Below are 23414 nucleotides of genomic sequence, written 5' to 3'. Positions count from 1 at the left end.
CCCAGGGGCCACACGGGGCCTAGTGTGGACAGGACCAAGGCCACAGTCAGAGGTCACTATTACGTTCCTCTCCCCCTGTGTTTTGCAGTGTGGTAGACTCTCATGGCCCAAATAAGACATTTCTGGAAGACATGTCTGACCTGGCGTTGAAAACCAACTGCAAGCTGATCATCTGCCCTCAGATTGAAAATCGAAATGACCGCTGGATCCAGGTGGGCGCAGGAGCAGTGGGGGTGGCCGGGGCACCTGGGTCCCCATCCTTTACTCTGACTTTGGGAAATGGGGCCTGGACAGGTTCCTAAGCAACCTTGGTCTCCCGAGAAAAGCCAGGATGGGGGTCAAGGCGCAGGCAGCATAGGGAAAGACGTTCCAGCTGCCCCTATCACCCCAGTCTCTCCCGTTTCCCCCACATGCTCGGGTCCCAGACAGAGTCCTCTCCCAGTTGGGGTCCCTAGAGGCCTCACCTGTCCCCCTGACCTATGCATCCCCAGGTGTTAGGGAGCCTCTGTGGCCCTGCCCTGGTCCAGGTCTGAGGGGATCACCCCGTTTGGAAAATCACATTTGGGGACACCACCGTGATCGCTTCTTCTCCCCTCCTAGGATGAGATAGAGTTTGGCTACACCGAGGCCCCTCACAAGTCCTTCCCAGTGGTCTTTGACTCTCCCCGAAACAGAGGTCTGAAGCATTTCCCCTATAAACGGATCCTGGTATGTGGCAAAGGGCGGAGTGGAGGTCCCTTGGGAGGCTACTATTATAGGACTTCGCTGGTCCTGGTCCTTGTCCTTTATGGGGGGCTAAAGGACACAAATGTTGGGGAAATGGGGAGTTAGTTGGGGGGGGATTGGGATAGAACATGCAAATGATATGCAAATAACATGCAAATCCCCCCATTCTGAGAAGGGCAGGCCAGTAAAGTCCTCCTAGGGAGCCCTTCTCCCCCATGTGGGTGGGAGTCCACAGTGGGGTCAGCCCTGGGGAGATCAAACTGCCTTTTGGGGGAACGCACCACTAGTGAGCCCTCACGCCTCTTGCTTTTATGAGATGGGGCCTCTTTTCAGGTGACAAATGTTTTCTGAACCCCAGCTGCAGGCCAGGCTCCACACTGCCTCTCACGCATGGGATGGGGACAAGAGCAGCCCCAGCAGCCATGCACGGCATTCCGGGCACACCCAGCCCTAGTGTTACACGGTCACTCCTCGAATCCACAGTCCTGTGGATAGCTGCTGTTCTTGGCCCCTCTTTCCAGAGGCTCAGAGAGGTTAAGTAACTGACTCTAGGCCATGCAGCTAGTGGCACCAAGAAGCAAACCCAGAGGGACTGTGTCCACAGCCCTACCACTAGGCCGAACTGCCTCTGGAGGTGGGCCCGAGGCCTATAGCTCGCCATCCCTGCCTGTTTCCCGGCTGCCACGCCCCCGGCACTGGGACAGTGCCTGAGTCCAGATGGGAGCTGGGAGGGGGAAGTCTGGGAGCTCATAGGCACACGGAGCCGGGCATTTACCTTAGTCTGGAGGGGCCAGGGCCGGGTCCCAGTGCAGGTGACAGTGAGCCCTACAGGGTGAGTCTGCATCAACCAATGGCCTGACCCTAAGCCTGGGCCTGACCCAGCCAGGGTGTTCCCCGCTCATCTCTGCCCTCATCTTTACTCTGTCCTCCCTTCCACTTGCTCTGTGACTAATTTGCTGTTCTTTTCATGGTTGGAAATGGAAGCAAGATTTTCCAGCCCTCTCTCTTCCTAATACGTGTGTTCAGAGCTACAGCCTTTCCCTAGCTGCAGCCTCACGAGCACCCCACAAGTTCTGGGGGGCTGCCTGCTTATCACCTTACACTTCAAAATACTGTCTAGTTTCCACTTGGATTTCTTCTTTGACCTAAGGGTCCTTTAGAAGTGTGTTGCCTGATCTCCCCACATTTGGGGATTTTCTCGTTATCGTCCTGTTGCAGACTGGGACTTTAAATTGCACCCCCCCCCCAAGAGCTGTCACTTCCTGTCCTAACTGACCCCTCCTTCTGGGGTGGGGGGGCTTGCTGGTCCTGCCCTAGGGTCCCGACTTCGGATATGTAACCCGGGAGATCCTGTTCTCTGGCGCCTCCAGCCTTGACTCTTTTGGCAACCTGGACGTCAGCCCGCCCGTCACGGTGGGCGGCAAGGAGTACCCCCTGGGCCGGATCCTCATCGGCAGCAGCTTCCCCAAGTGAGAGGCCTGGCGGGAGGCGGGAGGACGTGGGCACCCCCGCAGCACGCAGCTTCCAGCTCCCTCACCCCAAACACAGGTCTCCAGTCTGAGAAGCGGTCTTCATTCCTGCGCGGTCCTGGGGTCAAGGCTCCGAGTCCTAGGATCTTAGATGTAAAAGCTCATTTCTCTTTGGGAGAGAGAGAAACGGGCCCGTCTTTGGGCCTGCCTGGGGTTTCATGAGCTTCGTTAGTCACCGACTACACGTATGGGGGGGCCTTACGTAAAAAGCCAGATTTCCAACTTCTTTTGAAACATTGGTGTTGTCGGGGAGGTGATGTGGTGCAGAGGCAGGAGATGGACCTGGTGACCTCTCCCCGTAGGTCAAAATAGCTGCTGTTCTAGCAACAGCTAAAGGGCCCAGGGGTCACCAGGGGGCTACCGGCGAATGAGTGGCTGGCCAGGACAGCAGGGCGGCAGAGGTGACTTGGTGGGTCCCACCCCGGACAGCTGTCATCAGGCAGGAAACAAAGTATAGAGGGGTCGGTGCTTAGACAGCTGACAGTAGCTGCTAAATCCTGCCGAATGGGTCCCCACCCTGCCTGCAGGCAACCGAAGAATGGGGTGTGCTGTGCGCGGGGATCCTGGTGGGGTCCTTGGCTTCCTGCCTGGAGATTAAGCCCACCGCAGGCACCGGGGACCACCTTCTCCTTTGCGTGGGGGTGGCCTGGAAACCAGGTGAGAGCCCCAAGCCCTGACTGACGTCTGGAGCAGCCAGGCAGTCGGAGGAAGGTCACCCGGCCTCCAGTGGTGACCCTGGCAGCCTCAGGGCTGTGGATCGGGCGAGGCGGGGTTTCCTGGCACCGACCCCAGGCACGTAGCTGGGTGCCCAAGCTGGTGCCCGGGGCTGAGGTTGGCGAGGCAAGAGGAGTGCTCACCTTGCTGGTGACTCATGCTCAGACACTCCTCTGGGACCTGATCCTGCCTGCTGCCTGGAGGCAGAAGGACCTTGGGGCCTCTGGGAAGTCCTCCTGTGTTTCAGGGAGGGACCCAGGAGGAAGGAGCACAGGCGGCCTTGGGTTCGAGTCCTACCTCTGCCATATATTAGTCACGTGTTTTTGGGTATAACACCTAAGCAGCACTTAGTATAGTGCCTGGCACATAGTAGGCGCTCAGTGAATTCATTTGAAGCTTTTTACCTCATGCCTACTCTGTGCCAGGCACGGGTGAAGATACTAGGGATACACCAGTGCACAACAGATACATTATGAAACGAATGATTTTATACTCCATGCCTCAGTTTCCTGTCTGTGAAATGGGTCTATTAAAAATCTCTGTGCTAGCTATATAACCAGCACTAGTGGGGATAAAGAATTCATGTTAAATGTCTTCTGAATGTTCAAGTATTGTTTAGCTGCACCCTCAACAGTGGGTCTGTTATGAAGCAGGTCGGAACTCACTGGGCCAAGTATCAATCACCTACTATGGGCCATGAACATAAGGGTTTTACCCTCATGTAATTTAAGGATTAGCCTCATTTAATTCTTAGAACAGCCCTATGAGGTTGGGATAACTATTATCCTCATTTCACAGATGAGGAAGCTGGGGCTCAGAAAGGGGAGGGGAGGGCACTCAGTCATGCACTCATTTACCGATCCTGTAAATAGTTATTGAGACTTCCCATGTGCCCCGTCTGCGGCCCTGGATAAAAGAAATGTCCTGGAAGCTCCAGGTTCAGAGCAAGGACTGGGGATAGGAAGGTGGGGACCTCCAGTGCAGCTGTGACCAAGTCCACTGACCACTGTGTAGATAACCAGGAACAAGGTCCTTGGTAAACAGAAGGGGTCCTGGGCTCAGAGAGAGACAGCTATTGCCTAGAATCACACAGCAAGTTAGCGGTGTAGTCAGAATCCAGATCTCACCTTGGGCCCCAAACTAAAATTTAGCACTCAGGCGCTGTCCTGTGTTCCTGTCTTGGCTTCTTTCTGATCCCAGCAGTGAACAAACAGCCAACCTACATTCATTCTAGAAGGGAGAAACAGACAATAAGCAAAACTAATAAATATGTAGATAATACAGGGTGTTGTTAAGGGAAACCCTGGGAAGAAGCTGACACTTAAAGAAAGCCCTGAAGGAAATGAGGGAGTTGAAGATGTGGGTATTTGGGAGGAAAACGTGCAAAGGAGTAGAAATGGTCAGTGCAAAGGCCCTGAGGCAGGAGCCTGTCGGAGACATCAGAGGAACAGCAAGGAGGCCCGCGGCTGGAGCTGAGTAAGCAAGGAGGGGCACGGTCGGGGATGAGGTCAGAGCTTAGCAGGGCAGAGTTCAGATCATGACCTGCGCCTGTTATTTGTACGTTCATCACAGGGGAATCATGGACATTAAGCAAGATAGCTTGGTACTAGGAGCCTCAGGTCGGCACACACTAGGTGCTCAATAAGGTGTCCTGTCCATTCTCTGCTTGGGTTCTCTACGCTCTGCTCCCCATGTTTAAAATCATCTTTAAGCATCTTTAAGCAATTCTGCCCCCAGGTGGTGGCTTGGTGTGACTGGGTGAGCAGGTCTGATGCTTCCCAGGCTGGCTTGGCCCGGCCCCTGCCTGCAGCCGGCGGCAGGAGGCCCTCTGCCCTTGCCTCAAGCTCGCCTGTTCCTGATTCCTGCCACGGTCGGCTCGTGAGCCGGTTCTGGAGTCTCGCTCTTCACCATCTCACTGTGTTTAGGAAGTCCTTTTAAATTGCCAGGACAATCTTAAAATAACAGAAATACAAGAAAAATATTTTCCATAGTCCTATCCCCCAGATCAAATCAGTGCTGTCATTTGTCACTGCTTGTCACGTCTACGACATATTTGAGTGACGGAGACCATGGACTATAACATGGCTTTTCAAAAGCATATCATTCACAAGGAGTTGTTGAACATCGAGTATGTAAGAGGTGCCTGGAGCACAGAACTGAACGTGGACAAAATCCCAGCCCTCCTGGAGCTTACATTCTGGTGGAATGCCAGACAATACACGAGATATCAAGTACCAAATAGTACCAAATGCTGTAAAGAAACATACATCTAGGAAAGGGATTGAGGGATTGATGTAATTTTCAAAAGCCTCATAGAGAAAGAAGATGACATTTGAGTTAAACCTGAAGATGGAAGTAAGCCATGGGGAGATGGGGAGTGGACAATAATTCCTGGTACAGAGAATAGCACGTGCAAAGGCCCTGAGGCAGGACTGTACCTGGTATGTTCAAGGGGCAGCAGGAGGCCAGCATGGCCTGAGAACTGAGCAGATGAAGAGGAGAGTGGACATAGGGAAGTTGTCAGGATTGATAGGGGCTGTGCAGGTCATTGTGAGGACTTTGCATGTACAGCGAGGGAGACGGGGGTGGTGGGAGGGTTTTGTCTAGAGAAGGGAAGTGATCTGACATATTTAAAAGCCTCCGTCTAGTTAGACTGCAGGGGAGCAAGGGTGAAAGCAGAGAGACCAGGGAAAGGGGCAAGCCACTAGAATTATTTAAGATTTATTTGGGGGGGGGGAACAAGCACAAGTGGGGGGAGGGGCAGAGTGAGAAGCAGACTCCCCGCTGAGCAGGGACCCCCCCCTCCCCAATCCCAGAACCCTAGGATCATGACCTGAGCTGAAGGCAGAGGTTTAACGGACTGAGCCGCCCAGGAGCCCCTGCCACTAGAATTATTTAGATGAGGAAAGTGTGCGGGCCAGATGGTGGCGGAAGAGGAGGGAAAGGCTAGATTGTGTTCTGTTCAAATCTGTGTCCCCAGATTCGATGCAGGCTGGGGAGCTGGTCCATGATATCTCCTTAAGCCAGGGAAGCGAGGTCAAGAAATGTGATCCCTTTTTTGTAAAACATATTGAAAAAAGAAGTCTCTTTCTGTGTGTGTGTGTGTGTGTGTGTGTGTGTGTGTGTGTGTGTGTGTGTGTTGTTTGCACATGGTTACACATGCCAGGGAAAGGAGGAATGTGCCCAGAGTATATAAGACATCGTTCTGACTTTGGACAAGTCCCCCCGTTGAACTTGCTAGGCCTCAGCTGCCCCATCTGTGAAATGGGGACATGGCCGTGCCTGAGACAGCGTCGAAATCCCCGTAGGCGCCGGGAGCTTTTGGTAATGTCTCCTCCCCCAGGCCTGGGACTCCAGCTCCCAAGACCTGCTCCCCAGTTTCAGCCACCTCAGCCCCTCCCTGTGCTAGTCAAGGGTGGTTTGAAAATGCCCGGAGCCCATTTCAGGAGCTGCTGAGGACTAGACAGTCCGTGTTGAACACGAGGTGACTGGGGCGACGGCTCTCCTGCACACGAATCAGCCGAGGGGCTTGTGGAATGGCAGATCCCACATCCTCAGACATGCCATGTTCTCCAAGACTCTGAGATGGGGAGGAGGTTGGGGCCCAGGAACCCTCTGTTTAAGCAAGCACCCGCCCCCACCAGAGACTGACCCGCAGGCGGTCCAGGGCCCACACTTTGGGAAACACTGGGCTGAGGGAGGGGTGGGCCAGCTCCGGGTCATATTTAGAACCTGAGGCTGGTGTCTTAGGTAAAGAGTCAACCTCTCTGCGTCCCAGGATGTGAGGTGAGGGTCTTTAGGTCCCTTTGGCAAGTGGAGCTCCCTTGTTTGACTCTTTTTAGTGGGGAGAAGGCAGGGCCTTCCCGGCCATGGGGAGGGGTGGAGTCTCTGGGATGATGGTCAGGACGGACAGTGAGTTCCTGGGAGCACCTGGGGGCTGGGGCCGGGAAGTGGGGACAACAGGAGACCCGTTCAGAGGGATCTCATGAGGCTTGGACAGGGGTGGGAAGCTCAGAAAGTGTCTGCAGGAAGCCAGCAGACAGTGGGCATGAAGTGACCCTGCTTTCTCCCTCCTGGGCCAGGTCTGGCGGGAGGCGAATGGCCAAGGTCGTCCGGGACTTCCTGCAGGCCCAGCAGGTGCAGGCACCCGTGGAGCTCTACTCCGATTGGCTCTCTGTAGGCCATGTGGATGAGTTCCTGAGCTTTGTGCCCACCTCTGACCGAAAGGTACGTCCCCTCTCCTCCTGTCCGAGCCACCCCTGCCCCTCCCCAACCTGATGGGAATGGTGACGGCAAAGCTGCCTGGAGCTCACCGCCTGTGGCTGTAGTGAGCTCGGAGTCAGGGCACCCTGGGAACCAGAGGTGTTAATCCCCGGGGCTTCCTGGAGGAGGTCAGAGCTCAGGTCGGGAGGGTACTGATTGGCTCCACTACTCATACACTCATTCTCACGCTTGCTGGGTATTTGCTGTGATCAAACCTCTCAGCCTAGACCCAGGATGACACTGATAATAATAATCGGTAACATTTGGCAAGCACCTACGATGTGCATGTGCTTTAGTTCATTTAATCTTCCAACAATTCCATGAGGCGGGTGGTATTATCATCATCCCCATTTTACGGATGGGAAAACTGAGGTTCAGAAGGGCAATGACTGGTAGGGTAAGATTCAAACCCGGACAGAGGGGTTGGACCAACATCTTAACCACTCAGCTCCACCGCCTGGCAGAGAGGGGCCCAGCCCTCAGAGAGCAAGCAGCCTGGGAGGGGAGGCCGACCAGTGACCAGCGGCTGACTTCCTTGGTAGACAAGGGCATCAAGGCAAAGAGAATGTCTTGGGCAAAGCCCTGGGGGTGTGAACCAGCTTGGAGGATTAGGGGAATTGCTGAGAGTTCTTTGTGGCTGGTAGGTGTTACCACTGTGTGGTCCTCAGAACTCAGGCCCCTCCTGAGTTTGGGGTCTCCTGCATCTAGGGGGAACCCATCCACTGAGACCTTCTCCCTCACTCTGTGCTAGGGCTTCCGGCTGCTCCTGGCGAGCCCCAGCGCTTGCCTCAGACTGTTCCAAGAGAAGAAAGAGGAGGGGTATGGGGAAGCCGCCCAGTTCGATGGTGAGTGCCAATGACCGCAGCCCCCCGCCATGGGGACCCTGCCCTCTCACTGCCAACCCTGGGCACCGGGGATGCCTTTCGTGGCTATGCTGTGTTTACAGGCCCTTTGCCTTGTTCGGATTCCTCCGCTCTGAGCTGGACATCACTAATTCTCCCGACACCTCACATGGGAGCTAAGGACAAGGGCTGTCAGGCTGTCCCTTTATTGGGCCCAGGCAGGGAAGCCAAGAGGCAAGTGGATTGTCTCAGGCATATGCAGGGGGTGACCTCCGCAGTAAGGCGGCTCCTGGGCACACCCCAGGGGAGGAAAGCCACCGGAAAAAATGTGCACTCTGCTGATCTTGCACCCTCCCCCTTATCCCTATTCCCAGAGGCTCAGAGAGGAGCCCAGGGCTCAAGAGTGGGGGGGGGGGGGTAGAAGCCAGGTGGGTGGTCAGGGCCCCTCTGCGGACCTGCCTCTGGGAATTGACAGACCGTCCAAGGGCCTGGCCAGGCCCCTTGAGCACCTCCCCCTTCCCCACCATGGATCTCAGTGTCCTCCCCTGAGAAATGGAGCACTGGAAAGGGTGGGGCAGAGCTTCAAGACCTGGGTGCAAATCCTGGGCTGTGAGATCAAGATTGCTCTCCAGACCGCTCAGTGCCTCAGTTTCCTCCTCTCTGAGTTGGGGGTGATAATTAACCCACCTAGCATTGTTTTAAAGATTGATCATAAATGTAGTGGGGTGCCCCAGCATGGCGGGTGTTCGGTAATGGAAACTGCACTGTAATTATACAGCGCTGAGCCAGGAGGCCCTTCTGGAGGAGCCTGTGCTCCTTGCATCCAGAGCCTGGGTCCCCAGTCTCTGGCTTTCTCCGTCCTAGCTTCGGGCCCCTGGCACTGAGGTGGGAGAAAAATCCTGGCCCAGATTCTGCCGCCCCAGGCCCGAGATGGCCCTGGGAAGCCCCCCTAACCCCCTGTCCTGCCTTCTTTCTCTCTCAGGGCTAAGTCACCAGGAGAACAGAAGCATTAATGAGATGCTGGCAGACCGTCGGCTCAGGAGTGACAGTCTCTATGTACAGGTGAGGGCTCTTGCGGGTCCCCCAGCTCCCAGGAGAAGCAGCCCCAGGAATCGGTGGGGTGGGGGTTAGCAGCTCATCCCCGGGCCTCTGACTGTATGGGGCTGCCGAAACCTGGGGGTAGGGTAGTGCCTCTGCGCCAGGGAACCCAAGGTCTGATGGAGGAGACACAGCAGAGCTCTCAGGGTGCTCCTGGCCTGATGAGGGAGAACTAGCTCTGCTCTGAGCGAAGGACAAGTTTCCGGGTTCCAGGGAAGCACAGTGAGAGGAGAGAGATGTGGTGGAGAAATGGGGCCCCATGGGGATAAGGGGTGGGGTGGGTGGGAGTCAAGGGGATCCAGCCAGGAGGACACCGGGGGTGGGGGTGGGGGCGGGAGGAGGTCTCCCGGAAGGGGCGGGGCTGATGCTTGGGTGCATGGCCTCGTGCTTGGGTGCATGGCCCAGCCGAGCCAGTGCGGTGTAGCGGCAGGTGCTTTTGGAACCAGAAACTGCCTGGGTCCAAATCCCAGCTCTGCTGCTTCCCAGCTCTGTGCCCTTGGGCAGCCCCTTGAGCCTGTTTCCCCTTCTGGGAGCGGCAGCGTCCCAGAGCTTTTTGGGAGGCTCGAAGGAGCGCAAGGGTGCAGGAGGCTGTGCGCAGGGCCTGGCTCACAGTTGGCGTTCAGCAAGCATTAGAGCCTCCCTGGCTCCCGGGGTGTGCCCGCTGCCTCTCCCCCTGCCCCCCAGAAATGCATCGACTGGAACCGGGAGGTGCTGAAGCGGGAGCTGGGCCTGACCGAGCGGGACATCGTGGACATCCCACAGCTCTTCTCCCTGAAGGGCTCCTATGCAGAAGCCTTCTTCCCTGACATGGTGAGAGCGCAGAAGAAGGTCATTTCCTGTCGCTGGGGCCCCGCAGGGTCCGCAGGGCTGTCAGTTGGGGTTCCAGAGGAGAGGGCAGCCTGGCACAGAGACTTGAGGGGGTGCTTGCGGACCTCTCCAGCATGTGTTTGCTTTTTGGGAGGATATAGGTCTCCATCAGTGGTTCTCAGCCAGGGCGAGTTTGTCCCCCAAGGGCATTTTCTTATTGCCCCGAGGATCGGATCAGGGGAGCTACCGGCATCTCGCGGGTGCAGCCCGGGCTCAACCTCCTTCACTGCACAGGGCGACCCCGCAATGAAGGGCGGTTTTTTTTTCCCAAGTGGAAAAAAGGAAGCGTCTTTTGGTTTTGATGTTTTGGGCCGCCATTCCTGGGCCTCGGCTGCCCGCCCTGCCCCGCACCCTGGCCCCCCACTGGCTGCTCCCCAGTGCAGCTCCCGAGGCGAGCAGGCGGGCCCACAGTAGCTGCCTCCCCGGCTGTCATTAAGTCAGGCAGCTGCCAAGCAGATGCCCAGATGTGATCTCACCGGTGTGGCCTTTGGGAGGGGCCGGGCGATGCTATCAGCAGGTGCTGGCTAAACCATTAACACCTTGGAAAGGTGTCAGGGTGTTGGCCGCTGGTGGAGCGGCTCCCCAGGATGGGAGACCCTCCCTCTTCAGCCCGGAGCCTTTAACTCGAATCCCTGTCACTGGACAATCCAAGGGGTGGGAATGAATCCCGAGGGCCTGTCTGGAGGCACGTGAGTGGGGTGGGGCTTCCCTGCCAGGATTTGCACTCACTCCTGACTCCTTGCTGTGGGTCCTGGCAGAGCCCTCCGAGGCAGGACCTCATGCCCTTGGCTCTACTGATGTTTGGGCCTGACTCCCTTATTGTGGGGGCCGTGTTGAGCCCCGCGGGTTGGCTGCAGCGTCCCTATCCCCTACCCACGAGACTCCCGTAAGCAGCACTCCCCTCACTGGGACAGCCAGAATGTCCTGGGGCAAAATCACCCCGATTGAGAACCACTGCTCTAAGGCAGTCCTGTCTGTTCGAACTTTCTCAGATGATGGAAATGTTCTGTGTCTGCTCAATACGACATGGGAGCCATCAAGCCACATGTGGCTACTGAGCACTTAAAATGTGGCTAGCGTGGCTGAGGAATGAAATTTATACTTTAATTTAATTGTTAACAGCCACATGTGGCCAGTGGCTGCCATATTGGTCCAGGAAGTGCTACGGGGCACCCAGGCTCTGGTTCTGGCTGAAGTTTGGGGGAGGGCCTGGGCCAGAGCCCATGACCTTGGCCAGCCCTCTTTTGGAAGCCCCCACCCCAACACACACCCCTCTGTGGGAATCTCTAAGCTTCGGTCCAGACCCCGCTGAAGGATCCCAGTATTCCTCATTGGAAAAGCCCCATGGGGAACACTCAACCCCCTCATTTGTCATGTGGGGAAACAGGCTGTCCCAGCAGAGTGGTTGACTTGCCTGAGGTCACCCAGCAAGGGAGGAGTCTCCAGTCTCTTGAGTTCTCATCTCCTCTCCCGGCCCTTTGTCCCTCCACCTTCCCCTTCTTCCACCAGCACATTCTGGCCCATTAGTGGGCAACGGGTAACTCAGGGCCAAGGCCATGGGACTGACCCCGGGGGGTCCTCCAGCTTCATGTTGGTCCCACCTGTGCCTGGCCCTGCAGGGCAGACTTGAGGGTGAGGGGCCATGGCATGGAGAATGTGGGAGCCCAGCGTCCAGGCGGTCCACCCCACGCTGAGATGACCCCACACCACCCTCCACACAGCGGGTCCGGAGTGTCCCCTTTGAACACCAAGGACAGCTCCTCTGGCCATCAGTATGGGCCGAGGTTTTCTCTGAGACCCTTCCATACCCCGCCCGGGGAAACTTCCCTTCCCCAGGGTTAGGGCCCTCAGCCAGGGAAGCAGAAGTGCGACTGGAGATTAAGATGTCGCCAAGGGCTCCTAGCCCCTTGCCCCAACTCCTCAACTCCCCAGGCAGCCCCAGTGCTGCAAACTCTGGTAGAACATGAAGAACACGGATTTGGGCGTGAGTTAGATCCGCTTCGGGTTTTAGTCTCCCCGTTCTCTCTCTTTTTTTAAAGGTTTTGTTTATTTATTCATGAGAGACAGAGAGAGAGGCAGAGGGAGAAGCAGGCTCCCCAAGCAGCAGGGAGCCCAATGTGGGACTTGATCCGAGGAACTCAGGATCACAACCTGAGCCGAGGACAGACACTTAACCGACTGAGCCACCTAGATGCCCTAGTCTCTCCGTTCTCTGATTGTGTGGCCTGGATCGTGTTACTTAACCCTGTCCAGCCGCTGACTCAGAGGGAGGCTATGAGGTTTAGTGATGATGTATCTGGCACACAGGGGATGTTCAATAAACCATAACACGTATCAGGGCTTCCAGGGAGAGTTGAGCAAGCTGTGCACTGCACAAGGGCACCACACCTATAAGGACATTTGCACCATAGACCTTATAGATATCTGTTGTACCAAGTTTCTGGCAGACGATGGTAAAATCTTGTTCTAACTAAATTGTTAGAATATGACAATATTCTGATAGATGAAAGAAAGTATCGGAGGAGCACTTTCATTCATATAAAGCTACCATGTATGTTCCTGGCAGCTCCGCCTGGTATTAATCCTCTCTTCCAACCACGAATCCATTTCTTCTCTCCATAGACCCTAGTTTTTGAGCAAGCGCCAGTCCTAGCAGCCCAGGGATGCTGATGAGGACGGGACAGACCTGGGGACGGGGCCCCCATGTGTAAGCACCCCCAGGCAGCAAGGCTTCTCTCTTGCCTTCTCTCTTCTGCAGGTCAACATGGTGGTCTTAGGGAAGCACCTGGGCATCCCCAAGCCCTTCGGGCCCGTCATCAACGGCCAGTGCTGCCTGGAGAAGAAGGTGCGGTCCCTGCTCGAGCCGCTGGGCCTCCACTGTATCTTCATCGACGACTATCTGTCCTACCACGAGCTGCTCGGGGAGGTGCACTGCGGCACCAACGTGCGCCGGCAGCCCTTCTCCTTCAAGTGGTGGCACATGGTGCCCTGAGCCCGCCTCCATCCGCCATCCCCTCTGCCCACCTGCCAGGGAACCCCGCCAGGGTGAGGGCGAGGAACCTCCACCTGGCCTCCGTCCTCTTAGGGGAGCCTTGGGCGCTTCTCCCCGAGTGCCTGCAAACGTGCCGGCCACAGCAGGCCCGGGGTACAGCAGTGGACAGCACACGCCCTCGCCTCTGGAGGGGCTCCCTGGCCCAAGGAGGACTGTCCTCGTTCCTCCCTCCCTCTTCCTGATCCGCCACTCCCAGAGGTTCTGGAAAAGAGCAACGGCCGTAACATATTCATGGCCGGCGTGCAAGGTCACAGCAGGCACCCCACTTTGAGTAGCTCCCGCTCTGTTCTGATACTCCTTTCGTGTCTGTACCAGGAATGGGACCCAGAGGGCCTGGGCTCTGGGTGGGAGCCTGGGTCTGGGGCACCTGTGGTTCTTGTAAGAGCCGGAGCCGGGGGAGGTGAGGCTCCCTCTTTCCTCTACCAGCTGTCCTCTCCTGCAGGGGACCCTCGAGCCGTGGCCTCCCGGTACCCCTCACCCACATTCATAGAGGGAAATAAGGACAGGAAACCCCAGCATCTGGGGGCCTGTTTTAAAAAGAAAAGGCAACAAAACCCCTTTAATACCTGACTCCGTCTTCAGAAGGGTGCTTGTTACCTGGTTAGAAAGCCTTTAATTATGCATGCTGGCTGCTTCCGGCCCCCGAGAGTGCTGCGAGGCCAGAGAGGGGCCCAGGGGGGCACACACAGGCAGGCTGGCAGGAGGCCAGGGTGACGGAGGAAGCCGAGGCCTGAGGATGAGCCGTGGGACCTGGTCCCCACTTTGGATTTTGGACTCTGGATGTGAAGGGGGGCTGGCCATTCGGATGTCACATGGGGCAGGGGACCAGATGTTAGGAGAGGGTGGGGGGGGCCATTAGGTTATCTCTGAAGGTGGGGTTTAATTTCCTTTAATTGTGTTTAATTATTCCCCTTGGTCCTGCAGGCAGTGGGAGGGAAGGCTGGCCCAGTCCCTCTTGGTAGCCCGGAGACCCTGTGCGTAGCCTGGGTTTCCCTTGTAGAGTCAACCCCTTGGCAGGCCTGTCTCCTCGCACTGCTTCCCCCTTCCAGAGAGGGGAAGAGAGCTGCCACGGGGGTGGGGGGTTGTTAAGGCTGGCCCCAGGTGAGGTCACCGGGACGTGCAGGGGCAGGCAGGCTTGGCCAGTGCCAGGTGAGAGATGGCCTCCGCCCCAGGCAGGCACAGGTAAGAGGGAGCCAGCCTGCGCCCTCCCCGCCACTGCCTCTGGGGCCATCCTGGAGGCTCTCAGCCCCGGCCTCTACCAGCGGGGCTTTCAGTGGCCCCTGGTAAAACTGAGACTGGGCCAGCCAGCCACTGTTCAAACTCTGTGAGCCACAGAACACTTAGCAATCAGAAACTTCCATGGAACCCAGACATATGAAGTGGATGAAACAGAACTGTTCTGGTTTAAGATGGCGGGGGTGGTGTACCTGGGTTCTCCCCTTCCAGAAGACTCTGGGGACCCCATTTGCAAGCCCCTGGTCTAACCTTTGCACTTTCTGCTCATGACCATGACCCAGCCTAGACTGAGCCAAGGAGAGAAGGGAAGCTCTTCGGGGGCCAAGGACGTGCAGCCAGGGTTGAGATTCCCCAGGGAAAGGCTGTGGGTGGAGGGGAATGGGCGTTGCAGAGGGATAGGGAGGGTAGGGAGCAGGCCTTCGAGAGCTACCCTGAGCGTGGGAAGCTCTGGAATGGCTGCTAGAGTTGTCGGAGGGCCCTGCCGTCCCCTCTGAGGATGTTCCCGGTGACCGATCCCCTATTACCGGATTAATAAAAATGTCAACATGCATTTCTTCAAGTGGCTGCCTACTGAGCTGCTGTTTGTTGGGCCGTGGGGAGGAGGGGGGTCCTCCTTCTAGTTCTGACCACCATGCCCCAGCTCCTTGGCTCAACTTCTGCTGGCCATGGGCAGCCCCTACCTGGCTAGGAGAGCCCCCAGGGCCCGTGCCAGCGGGGCGGGCAGGCTGACTCGGCAGGATGGCCGGTGCAGGCCCATAGCTCTGAGGCCGACTGCCCCGCTGAGATGGATATCAGCGGAGAGGTGGGTCCTACCTCTTCCTTGCCTGGGCTGGCTATCTCTTCCATCTCTCAGATGCGGGCGGGCTGGGCCCTACCGGCAGAGGTAGGAGATTCTCCAGTGGGACTCGTGCCCAGGGCCAAAGGCCACTAGGATTCCCTTGCATTCCTACCTCTAAAGCTACAGGTTACCCAGCCTCAGTGTTCCGATTTCAGGAGCCTGAAAATATCACCCCTCTCATCCTACACGCTGGCTGCTGCCTCAGATTGTACCCTTTGACACTCGCTCACTCACTTATTCACTTTATTCTGTCTTTTGTTGTGGACTAAAAGGTAAAAAGTTGCTGCCCATCAGTCATTGACACTTTAGTCTGAATGAACAACAGATGTGTTTCTACAAGCTGGTATTAACTGGGGAGAGGTGAAGGCCTGGGTCTACTTCCAAAGGGAGATACAGGGCTTTAAGCCAGAAGCTGGCCCGGCCCCCAGCACAGTTGGCCAGTGCCCAGGGGGAAGCCCCCAGTCTCTGCACTGATTCCCCAGCTGTGCTCATAAGCAGGTAGGGGGACTGCTTGTGGCTTCCTTCTGAGTCCTGACTCTTACCCAGAGCTGAGTTGGCCATCAAGCCATTTTCTAGCCAAAAAAGTAAAGCTGTCATTGAATCCAGCAGCCCAGCAGCTCCCCTTGAGAACATCCTTCCCAGACTCTGGGATCGAAGAGCATGTCTTAGAGTCCTGCTGAGATCCTTGAACTGCTGGGAGTCCACCCACTGGGGATTCTGGGGAGCAGGTCCCTGTCGCTCCCTGGCCTCAGACTGGCAGCATCACCAGAGAGAAGGGAGGAAGCTTCTATTCAGCACCTTTAGAGCCTGGCTGGGTAGGGCGTGTCCCCACCATTATCTCTGCCCCGCTGGTGATCAGCCACATTTTCTACAGATGAGAAAACCAAGGCTCGGAGAGAGGGAACGTAACCACCCAAGGCCACATAGCTGGTGCACGGTGGAGTCAGGATCTGAACCCAAGACCTCTCCCCAGAGCCCTTGCTCCTGCTGCTTCAGGTGGCCGAATGCCCCCTCTGGCCTCAGTTTCCCCACCTGACAAGTAAGATTTCTTACCCCGGTGTTCTAAGCTCTTCCTAGCCAGAGTGGGTTTAACTCACACCACCCACCCATTCCACAGGCTTTTGGCATGTGATAATAATGACGATGCCAGTAATAGAATAATGCCGAGCTCCACACTAGAGCTCTGCCCACGTCGTCCCATGTAAGCCCTGCAACAGCATTTTCAGAAGCAACACGTGGGGCACAGAGCAATGAAGTGACTTGTCCACAGCCACGCAGCCAGGAGGTGGTTGAGGCAGGGCTGAATCCAGTCCTGCCTCTTCACTCCATGCTCTTAAGAAAAAGGCTGGGGTTTCTCAGGGTTTCTCAAAATGCTTTGGGGTGCTTATAAAAAAATCCGCATGCCAGGTGACACCCCTAGCCGGCTGTGTCAGACTGGAGGTGGGGCCTGGGAATCTACATTTTCACCAGCTCTTCCGCCTTCAAAGGAAGGCGCCCAGGTCAGTACCCCACATCTTTGCCTCCTCCAACCCCCAAAGCCCTGGTGCCCCAGCCAGGTGCCTGTGGGGACTTGCTCTCTTAGAAGGAGAAACTAAATCCCTCCGTGCTGGGAGCGTAGCAACAGGTTCATATGCAAACGATGGGTTCCTTCTGGCCAATCCTAAGCTCCTGGCTCTGGGAAGGGGCTGGGCTTCCAGGACTGGAGAGGCGGGGCCAGGGTCTTTTAAACCACCGGTCAAGGGCTCTGCGGGGCAGTGTTGTGTTTGCTGGCCCAAGCCCAGTCCAAGGCCAGCATGTCACTGCAGAGGATTGTGCGTGTGTCCCTGGAGCATCCCACCAGCGCCGTGTGTGTGGCTGGCGTGGAGACCCTCGTGGACATTTATGGGTAAGAGCCAGAGGCCTGGGGGTCTGCAGTCCCTTGGTGCTGAGCCCCTCGGGCTCTTCCGGCAAGCTGTGCAAGGCTTCCCTCCCCCTAAGCCAGGGGACTTGCAATGGTTGAGCTCTGATCTAGGGCCTTGGAGGGTGCTGGTGTCATGGGGACTTGGGCACATTGGAGGACCCTGCAGGCTGGGTACACAAGAATAGGAGGAGGTGTGTACCCCCAGCCCTGGTCCCCAGCCTATGAGCTCTGCAAAGAGCGTCAATCATTTCTTTAGAAATCACTTGTGCTTAGGTAGCACTTCCTATGTGTCAGACACCGCTCTAAGCTTGGAAGCTTCTTGAATTTAACCCTTGAACTTTAATGCTCCAATTTAACCTTCACAACAACCTGTGAGCTACGTTTGTTGTCAGCTTCATCTCATTTGATGAATGAGGCAACTGGCACAGAGAGGGCAAGCCATTTGCTCAGGTCACACAGTAACTAAGTGTCAACGCCAGGATTCAAACCCATTCATGGTCAGGCGTCTTATGCTTTTAGCTGTCTGCCCCTTGAAGAGGAAGGATCTGGTTTCCTCCAGCCATTCAGAGCCCACATGTTATGGCCCTACTGTGTGCCGTGGCCATGTCCTTAAAGCCAATGGGTGGAGGTAAGGCCCCACCTTCTCTCTCTCCCAGGAAGAAAAGGAGAATTTGGGCAGGGTTTTAGGCACTGGGCTCTGGGAACCACCAGGGAGCTGGCCACTTAGCTTTTTGGGGAATCTCCAGGGGTCCCAGCTCCAAGGCAGAGCTGGGGACACAGGTAGTCAGGGGACAGGGAGGAGAGAAGGCAGAACCGTGTCACCAATCCCTTGTCACGTCTCCCACCCTCTCCTCAGACCAGGTTTCCAAACCTCAGCACTACTGATGCGATAATTCCCCGCTGCGGAGGCCGCCCTGTGCACTGGGAGATGCTGAGCTGCGCCCTTGGCTTCTATGCACGAGATGCCCATGATACAACCCACTCGTGACAGCCAAAAATGTCTCCAGACATTGTCAAACATGACCGGGGGGGGGGGGGGGAATCACTCCCAGTTGAGAACCAGTATCCCAGACTAAGACTTTAAAAATGGGAGTGAACTTAGTCGGAAGCAGAGATGGGGTTGGTCCCAGAGCATTAGATAAGAAGGGGTGAGGGGCTGGTCATGGGAGGCAACCAAGTCTGGAGCAGGACTAGCCCAGCCAGGCACCGGGAGCTAAAGCTTGGCTGATGGTGGGTGGGCAGTGAAAAGGAGGAAAGGGATTTGGAGGAGGGGGCAGCCACAGAGACTGTGCCAGGAGGAGTGACAAGGGAGGAAAGGTGTCCATGCTGCCTGGCGCCACCCCCTCCTCCAGGCTGCGTGCCCATGGCCGTGACTCACCTGTGTCAGCTGCCTCATGCCCATCGGGCAGATGTGCCTCCAGTGTGACCTGCCCCAGGAAGCTCAGGGCCAGTTCCTCCCCTGCAGAGCATCCCGAGAGGATGGAGGACGAATTGGGGTCACCACAGGCAAAGGCAGCAGCGTCTTGGGGTTTTGTGAATGGATGAGCCGTGCTGGGGTTCGCAGAGCAGGCAGTGGGGGGGACAGCGCAGGGTGCAGAGGAGAGCCTCAGGTGCCCTCGTGAAGGATCCTTGGGCCTCGATGACCGGACCGCCTTGGGGGGGGAGAGCTGCTAGTTGCTTCGTTCACACCTTCAGCAAGTATTTATTTGGGGTCTAGTGCAGGCTGGGCATGGGGACACAATGTGAACAAGGAGGCCTGGTCCCCGTTCTCTGAGAATCCTGTCCCTTCAGAGTTCTATCGGAGGCTGGACCACCTCACACTTGGTGGAAGGGTTCCTGCCTTGCAAGGGGAGCAGGACCGGGTCAGCCCTGAGGTCCCTTCCAGCTTGGAGGTGTCGTGATTCCGTCATCCTGGCGCTCACCCTGTGGGCCAACAAGGGGAAGGAGAGAGGGTGTGCTGGCTCCGCTGTGGCGCTGTGGCTTAGCAGCCTTCCGACTCTGGGAAAGTCGCTTAACTTCCTGGAGTCTGTTCCTTCATCCGTAGGATGGACACGGTCCTACTAACGATGACACTTAGAGACGGCTCCAAACCAGGCACCGCCCGAAACACTCGATGTGTAGTAACTAATTCCCACAGTTCTATGGGGGGGAGGGGCTATCATCATCCCCATTTTATAGATGAGGAAATAGGGGCACAGAGAGGTTGAGTAATTTGCCCCATGTCACACAGCCCATGAGGAGCGGCGGAGCCAGGCTGCAACCCAAACACTTTGACCTTCACTTCAAAGGACTCTGGGGAGGATTGAATGAGATTGTGTGTGTAGCACATAGGCCATGCCTGGCATGTGGTGGACAGTCCATCGTGGTAACCGCCACCACCACTCCACCACCACCACCACCATCATCATCATTTTAAGGCTCTGTCCCAGCCTCAAGTGTCCCCAAACCTGCCATCCACAAGATGGCCGGGGGACAACCTCTGAACCCTACTGGGAGAAGAAGGCGATGAGAAAAGAGAAATTAACAGAAGCCGAGCAGTCAGGGCAGGTTTCCTGGAGGAAGAGCACCAACCAGAGCCTTGAAGGATGAGCACAGGCAAGACCGTTGGGGCACTCTGTCTGTGGCAATGGACTAAACCCTGTCTTCTTGCCTTCCGTTGAGCTGGAGATGGCCCCGACTTGGTAAGGGGCCTTTGCTTTCCTGAGCGGAGGTTGGTAGGGGAAAAGGGAAGGAAGGGAGATCCATGGGTGTGCTGAGCCACACGCTGGGGATGGATGTGTAGCCGGAGTCGAAAACCACTGCCCTAGTTGGACAAGCCAACAGCTCCTGTCACCTCTTGCTCAGCGGAGGCAGGTCAGTGGAGTGAAAAGGCAGAGAGCACCTGGGGGCCAGGATCCCTGAGGTTCAGTCCTAGCTCTGTCGTCCTTTGCTCTCTCATCTTGAGCCACTTTCTGCTCCTTCCTGGGCCTCAGTTTCCCCTCATGCGCCCTGAAGAGGCTGGCATAGAACAGTGGGTTTCACGCTCTGCTCATGGAGGTGTCTGAGCCCCCTTGCTGGTTTGACAAAGGGGCTCTCTGTCCGCCTCCACCGGCTTGTGTTATGTGAGCGTGTCGACCTGCCTGGGCAGAGCCGGGCCCTGGGAGGCTGATGCGTCGTCAACCCTCCGTACGACCTGAGCTTTAGGGAAAGGGTTCCTGGGGCCACCATTTCTCAGGGGCGGGAAGATGTGAGACTAAGGAGGGGCAGTGCTCTGACCCTGGTGATGGTGAGGCCAGAGGACTTGGGATCTGGGAACCTTGCTGAACAGGGAGGGAAACTGGTACTGCCACCCAGAGCCTGAGCTGTGTGGGCCTTGGTCTGCTCTGCCCCCATGGGCCACGTCAGGGGGGACCATGGTGGTCATCTTGTCAACCTGCCTGATTTCAGCCACAAAGACCTTTCACATCAGTTTTTTGGCTCTGAAATGTCTGGTCTCGTTTTCCCAGAGGCCAAGGTCCTGAGCCCATGAAAGGAGAGGATGGGTTTGGGTTTGCAGGGGAGTGGGGAACAGAGCTGGCTGTGAGTCTCGGCTCTGTCATCGACCGGCTGTGTGACTCTGAGCAAGTCACCTATCCTCTCTGGGCCTGTTCCCTCATCTGTATGAGGGGATAACAGGGCTGATGGTGTGTGGCTGTGGGGTACCTTTGTCACCACTGTTGCCATCATCGTCCTCACCATTGAAGGGGTGACATAGAGCATAAAGGAAGACCTGACTTGTCTTGATTCCTAGGAGGGGGTGGGCTCACCCTGCGTCCTTCCCACGCTGCCCAGGGAGACAGCCCACCCTTAGCCATGGCTCTCAGATGTCACTGCGCGTCAGTGTGGCTTGAAGGACAGGTTCTGGGGACCCTGCCTGTAGCCCAGCTGGGTCTGGACTCCGCGTTTTCAACAGGTGGGCCTGAGGTTGGCCACTGTGAGGGCGACTAGCTGTCCGGTTTCCCCAAGACCTTCTAGGTTTCAGCACTGGAAGTCCTACACTCAGGACACAGCCCATCTCTGGCGAAGCAGAACTGTTGGTCACCATAGCACGCTTTAGCCCCCATTCATCCAGGCTGGCAGAGCCTCTGGAGAGCTGGGCCCCCGGGCTGGCCAGAGCTGCTTGGTGCGGGGAAGGGCCTCGGACTGTCCCGTGCGTGGACAGCCTCAGTGGGGGAAAGCCCGAAGCCCCCAGGGCTGGGCTGGGGCGCGGTCTACAGCAGCATGCCGGCAGCTCGGGGTGGCCTGGCTGGAGGACGCTTTGTCCCGGGGAGCCTCTGGCTTCTTCCCCTGCCCTCCCCAGGATGGGAAATCCAGCCCCTCCTGTACCTGACGCTCTTCTCCCAGCAGCCACTCTTTTGATCTTCCTAACAGCTTCCCTGGTGGGGCATGAGCACTGGCCCGGGAGTCTGGAGCCTTACCCTCTAGTCCCTTCTCTTCTGGGCCTCAGTTTCCCTGGAGTGAAGCAAGGTATGGCTTCAGGTGCCTCTAACTTTCGCTTGTCTCGAGCGTTTGCACACACGGACTCCTTTGATCTTCTCTACTTTATAGACAGAGACGCCAAAGCAGAGGGAAGCCAAGTGTCTCCCTCAAGGTCACACACCTAGTGGGTGGTGGGGCTGGGATTGGAACCCAGCCTGCTGGGGCCCAGCATCCACAGGCTCAACCCCCTCGCCTCAGTTCCAAGGAGCTGCCCTTCCTGATCAAGACCTTCACTGGCTCCCCATTACCGCCTGAGCTTACCCTGCCCTCCTAAGTCTCCCCTGTGAAAATGCCTTCCCCTCAGACATGTCTCCTCCTTGTCCTTGGTTCCCCTGCCTCCCTCCAGGAAGCTGCCCCCAGACCCCCAGCCCACCCCCAACCTCCCTCTTTCTCCCCATTTCCTGCTTCCTAGTTTACTTGAAGTGCCCCCTTCCCCCCTCTCGGATGGGCAGTTTTCCAAGCCTTTCCCATGATCACATCTGAGACTTGCAATTGTCCGTGAGGTTGACCAAGTGGGTGTCGTCATTCCACTCTGCAGGGAGGCTAGGTGATTTACTCCGTGTCCCCTGGCTCATGTGCGACCTAGCCCAGTCTAAACCTGACCCTTGACTCTGGTCCCAGCACCACCGAGCTCTCGGCTCCTTCCCCCCAGGCCTGAAGGGATCTTCACCAGGGATCCCCAGCGCCTCATGCAAGGAGACGCAAGGGAACTGGGCTGGGATACCCCAAACCCGGGGACTAGGGGTGGGGAGCTGGGTGGGGTTCCACACCAGAAGGACCCTCAAGCTTCTCGCCTCCAGCTCGTGGGCACCCGCAGTCCAAGCAGCGGCTTGGGGTTGTGGGGAGTTTCATGAAAAGTTTATAAGCCTCCTGGGGAGCTGGAGGCCGGGTGACTCAGGGAGTGGGGCTGACGGTGCTCCCAGGGGTGGAGGGAGGCCCTTCATACCCGGTCTAGCTCCATGTGTCTCTGTCTTTCTGGCTTTCCATCACTCTAGGTTTTTCTATATCTCTTTGTCTCTCTCTGTCTCTGTCTTTCTCTCTCTCTGTGCCCCATGCCTCTCTGTCCAGGTTCTTTATGTCCCGTGATGGGCTGGCCCACACACCCAGGGCACAACAGGACAGAGGGCACCACCAGTCCTGGAAATTACAGGCTTTGGGAATAGGGTTGCCAGATAAAATCCAGAATGCCTAGTTAAATTCGAAATCCAGATAAACAGTTAATATTTTTTTTAGTGTAAGCATGTCCCAAACATTGCATGGGACATCCTTAGACTAAAACAATTACTTGTTGTTTATCTGAAATCCGAGTCCAACGGGGTGCTCTCTATTTTTGTTTGCTAAATCTAGCAGCCATGCTTGGGAGGGGAAGCAGGTGTGTTGGCCCCTTCCCGCTGGGGAGGACGCCTGGGAGGGCCACATACTGGACTGGGACCTGTCTAATCGAGTGGAGCTTGGGCTCGGCTTATTTCTCCATTTATAAAAAAGCTACTTTGGGAAGTATCAGAATCCCGCTGGTGGAGGAGCGAAGAGAGTATATTGAAGGAGGTCTGCTCTCTTCCAAGTGGAGCAGGGAAAGGAAAAGGGCCTGGAGTCGAATCACCAGCTGTGCAACCTTGGGGAAGTCTCTTGCCCATCCTGAGCCTCTGTTCCCCCACATGTGAGTGGGATAATAATCCCTTCCTCCTGGGGCTGTGGTGAGGATGAAATGAATGCTGTTTGGAAGGGCTTAGCCAGGCTGCCCTGGTCAGCGTGCAGGGGATGGGGGCTTCAGGGGCTATGCTTATTTGGACTACTCTAGGGGAGGTGGTGGGTGAGAACATGGACTCACGAACAAGAAGGCCTGGTCTGGGAT

The 23414-nt window shown here is 56.7% G+C and overlaps 2 protein-coding genes across 2 annotated transcripts in view; both read left to right on the top strand.

Annotated features, from left to right (window-relative positions):
• The window catches only part of LOC123796761 (protein-arginine deiminase type-1), a 37970-nt gene extending 24850 nt beyond the window's left edge, over positions 1-13120 (top strand). Inside the window, exons 9-16 of the mRNA XM_045804251.2 lie at positions 89-212; positions 601-708; positions 2044-2195; positions 7052-7196; positions 7984-8077; positions 9057-9136; positions 9857-9982; positions 12798-13120. Coding sequence (XP_045660207.2) covers positions 89-212; positions 601-708; positions 2044-2195; positions 7052-7196; positions 7984-8077; positions 9057-9136; positions 9857-9982; positions 12798-13031 — 1063 coding nt within the window. The 3' untranslated portion in view covers positions 13032-13120. The remainder of the gene's footprint in view (positions 1-88; positions 213-600; positions 709-2043; positions 2196-7051; positions 7197-7983; positions 8078-9056; positions 9137-9856; positions 9983-12797) is intronic.
• A 3838-nt stretch (positions 13121-16958) lies between these two features.
• Positions 16959-23414, top strand: part of PADI3 (peptidyl arginine deiminase 3) — a 28692-nt gene continuing 22236 nt past the window's right edge. The window contains exon 1 of the mRNA XM_045804263.2: positions 16959-17050. Within this exon, the coding sequence (XP_045660219.2) occupies positions 16959-17050 (92 nt within the window). The remainder of the gene's footprint in view (positions 17051-23414) is intronic.

The sequence above is a fragment of the Ursus americanus genome, chromosome 33, assembly GCF_024610735.1.
Source record: "Ursus americanus isolate L20-20 chromosome 33, mUrsAme1.1.p, whole genome shotgun sequence".
Classification (NCBI taxonomy): Eukaryota; Metazoa; Chordata; class Mammalia; order Carnivora; family Ursidae; genus Ursus; species Ursus americanus.
This window is presented reverse-complemented; position numbering and strand designations above follow the sequence as displayed.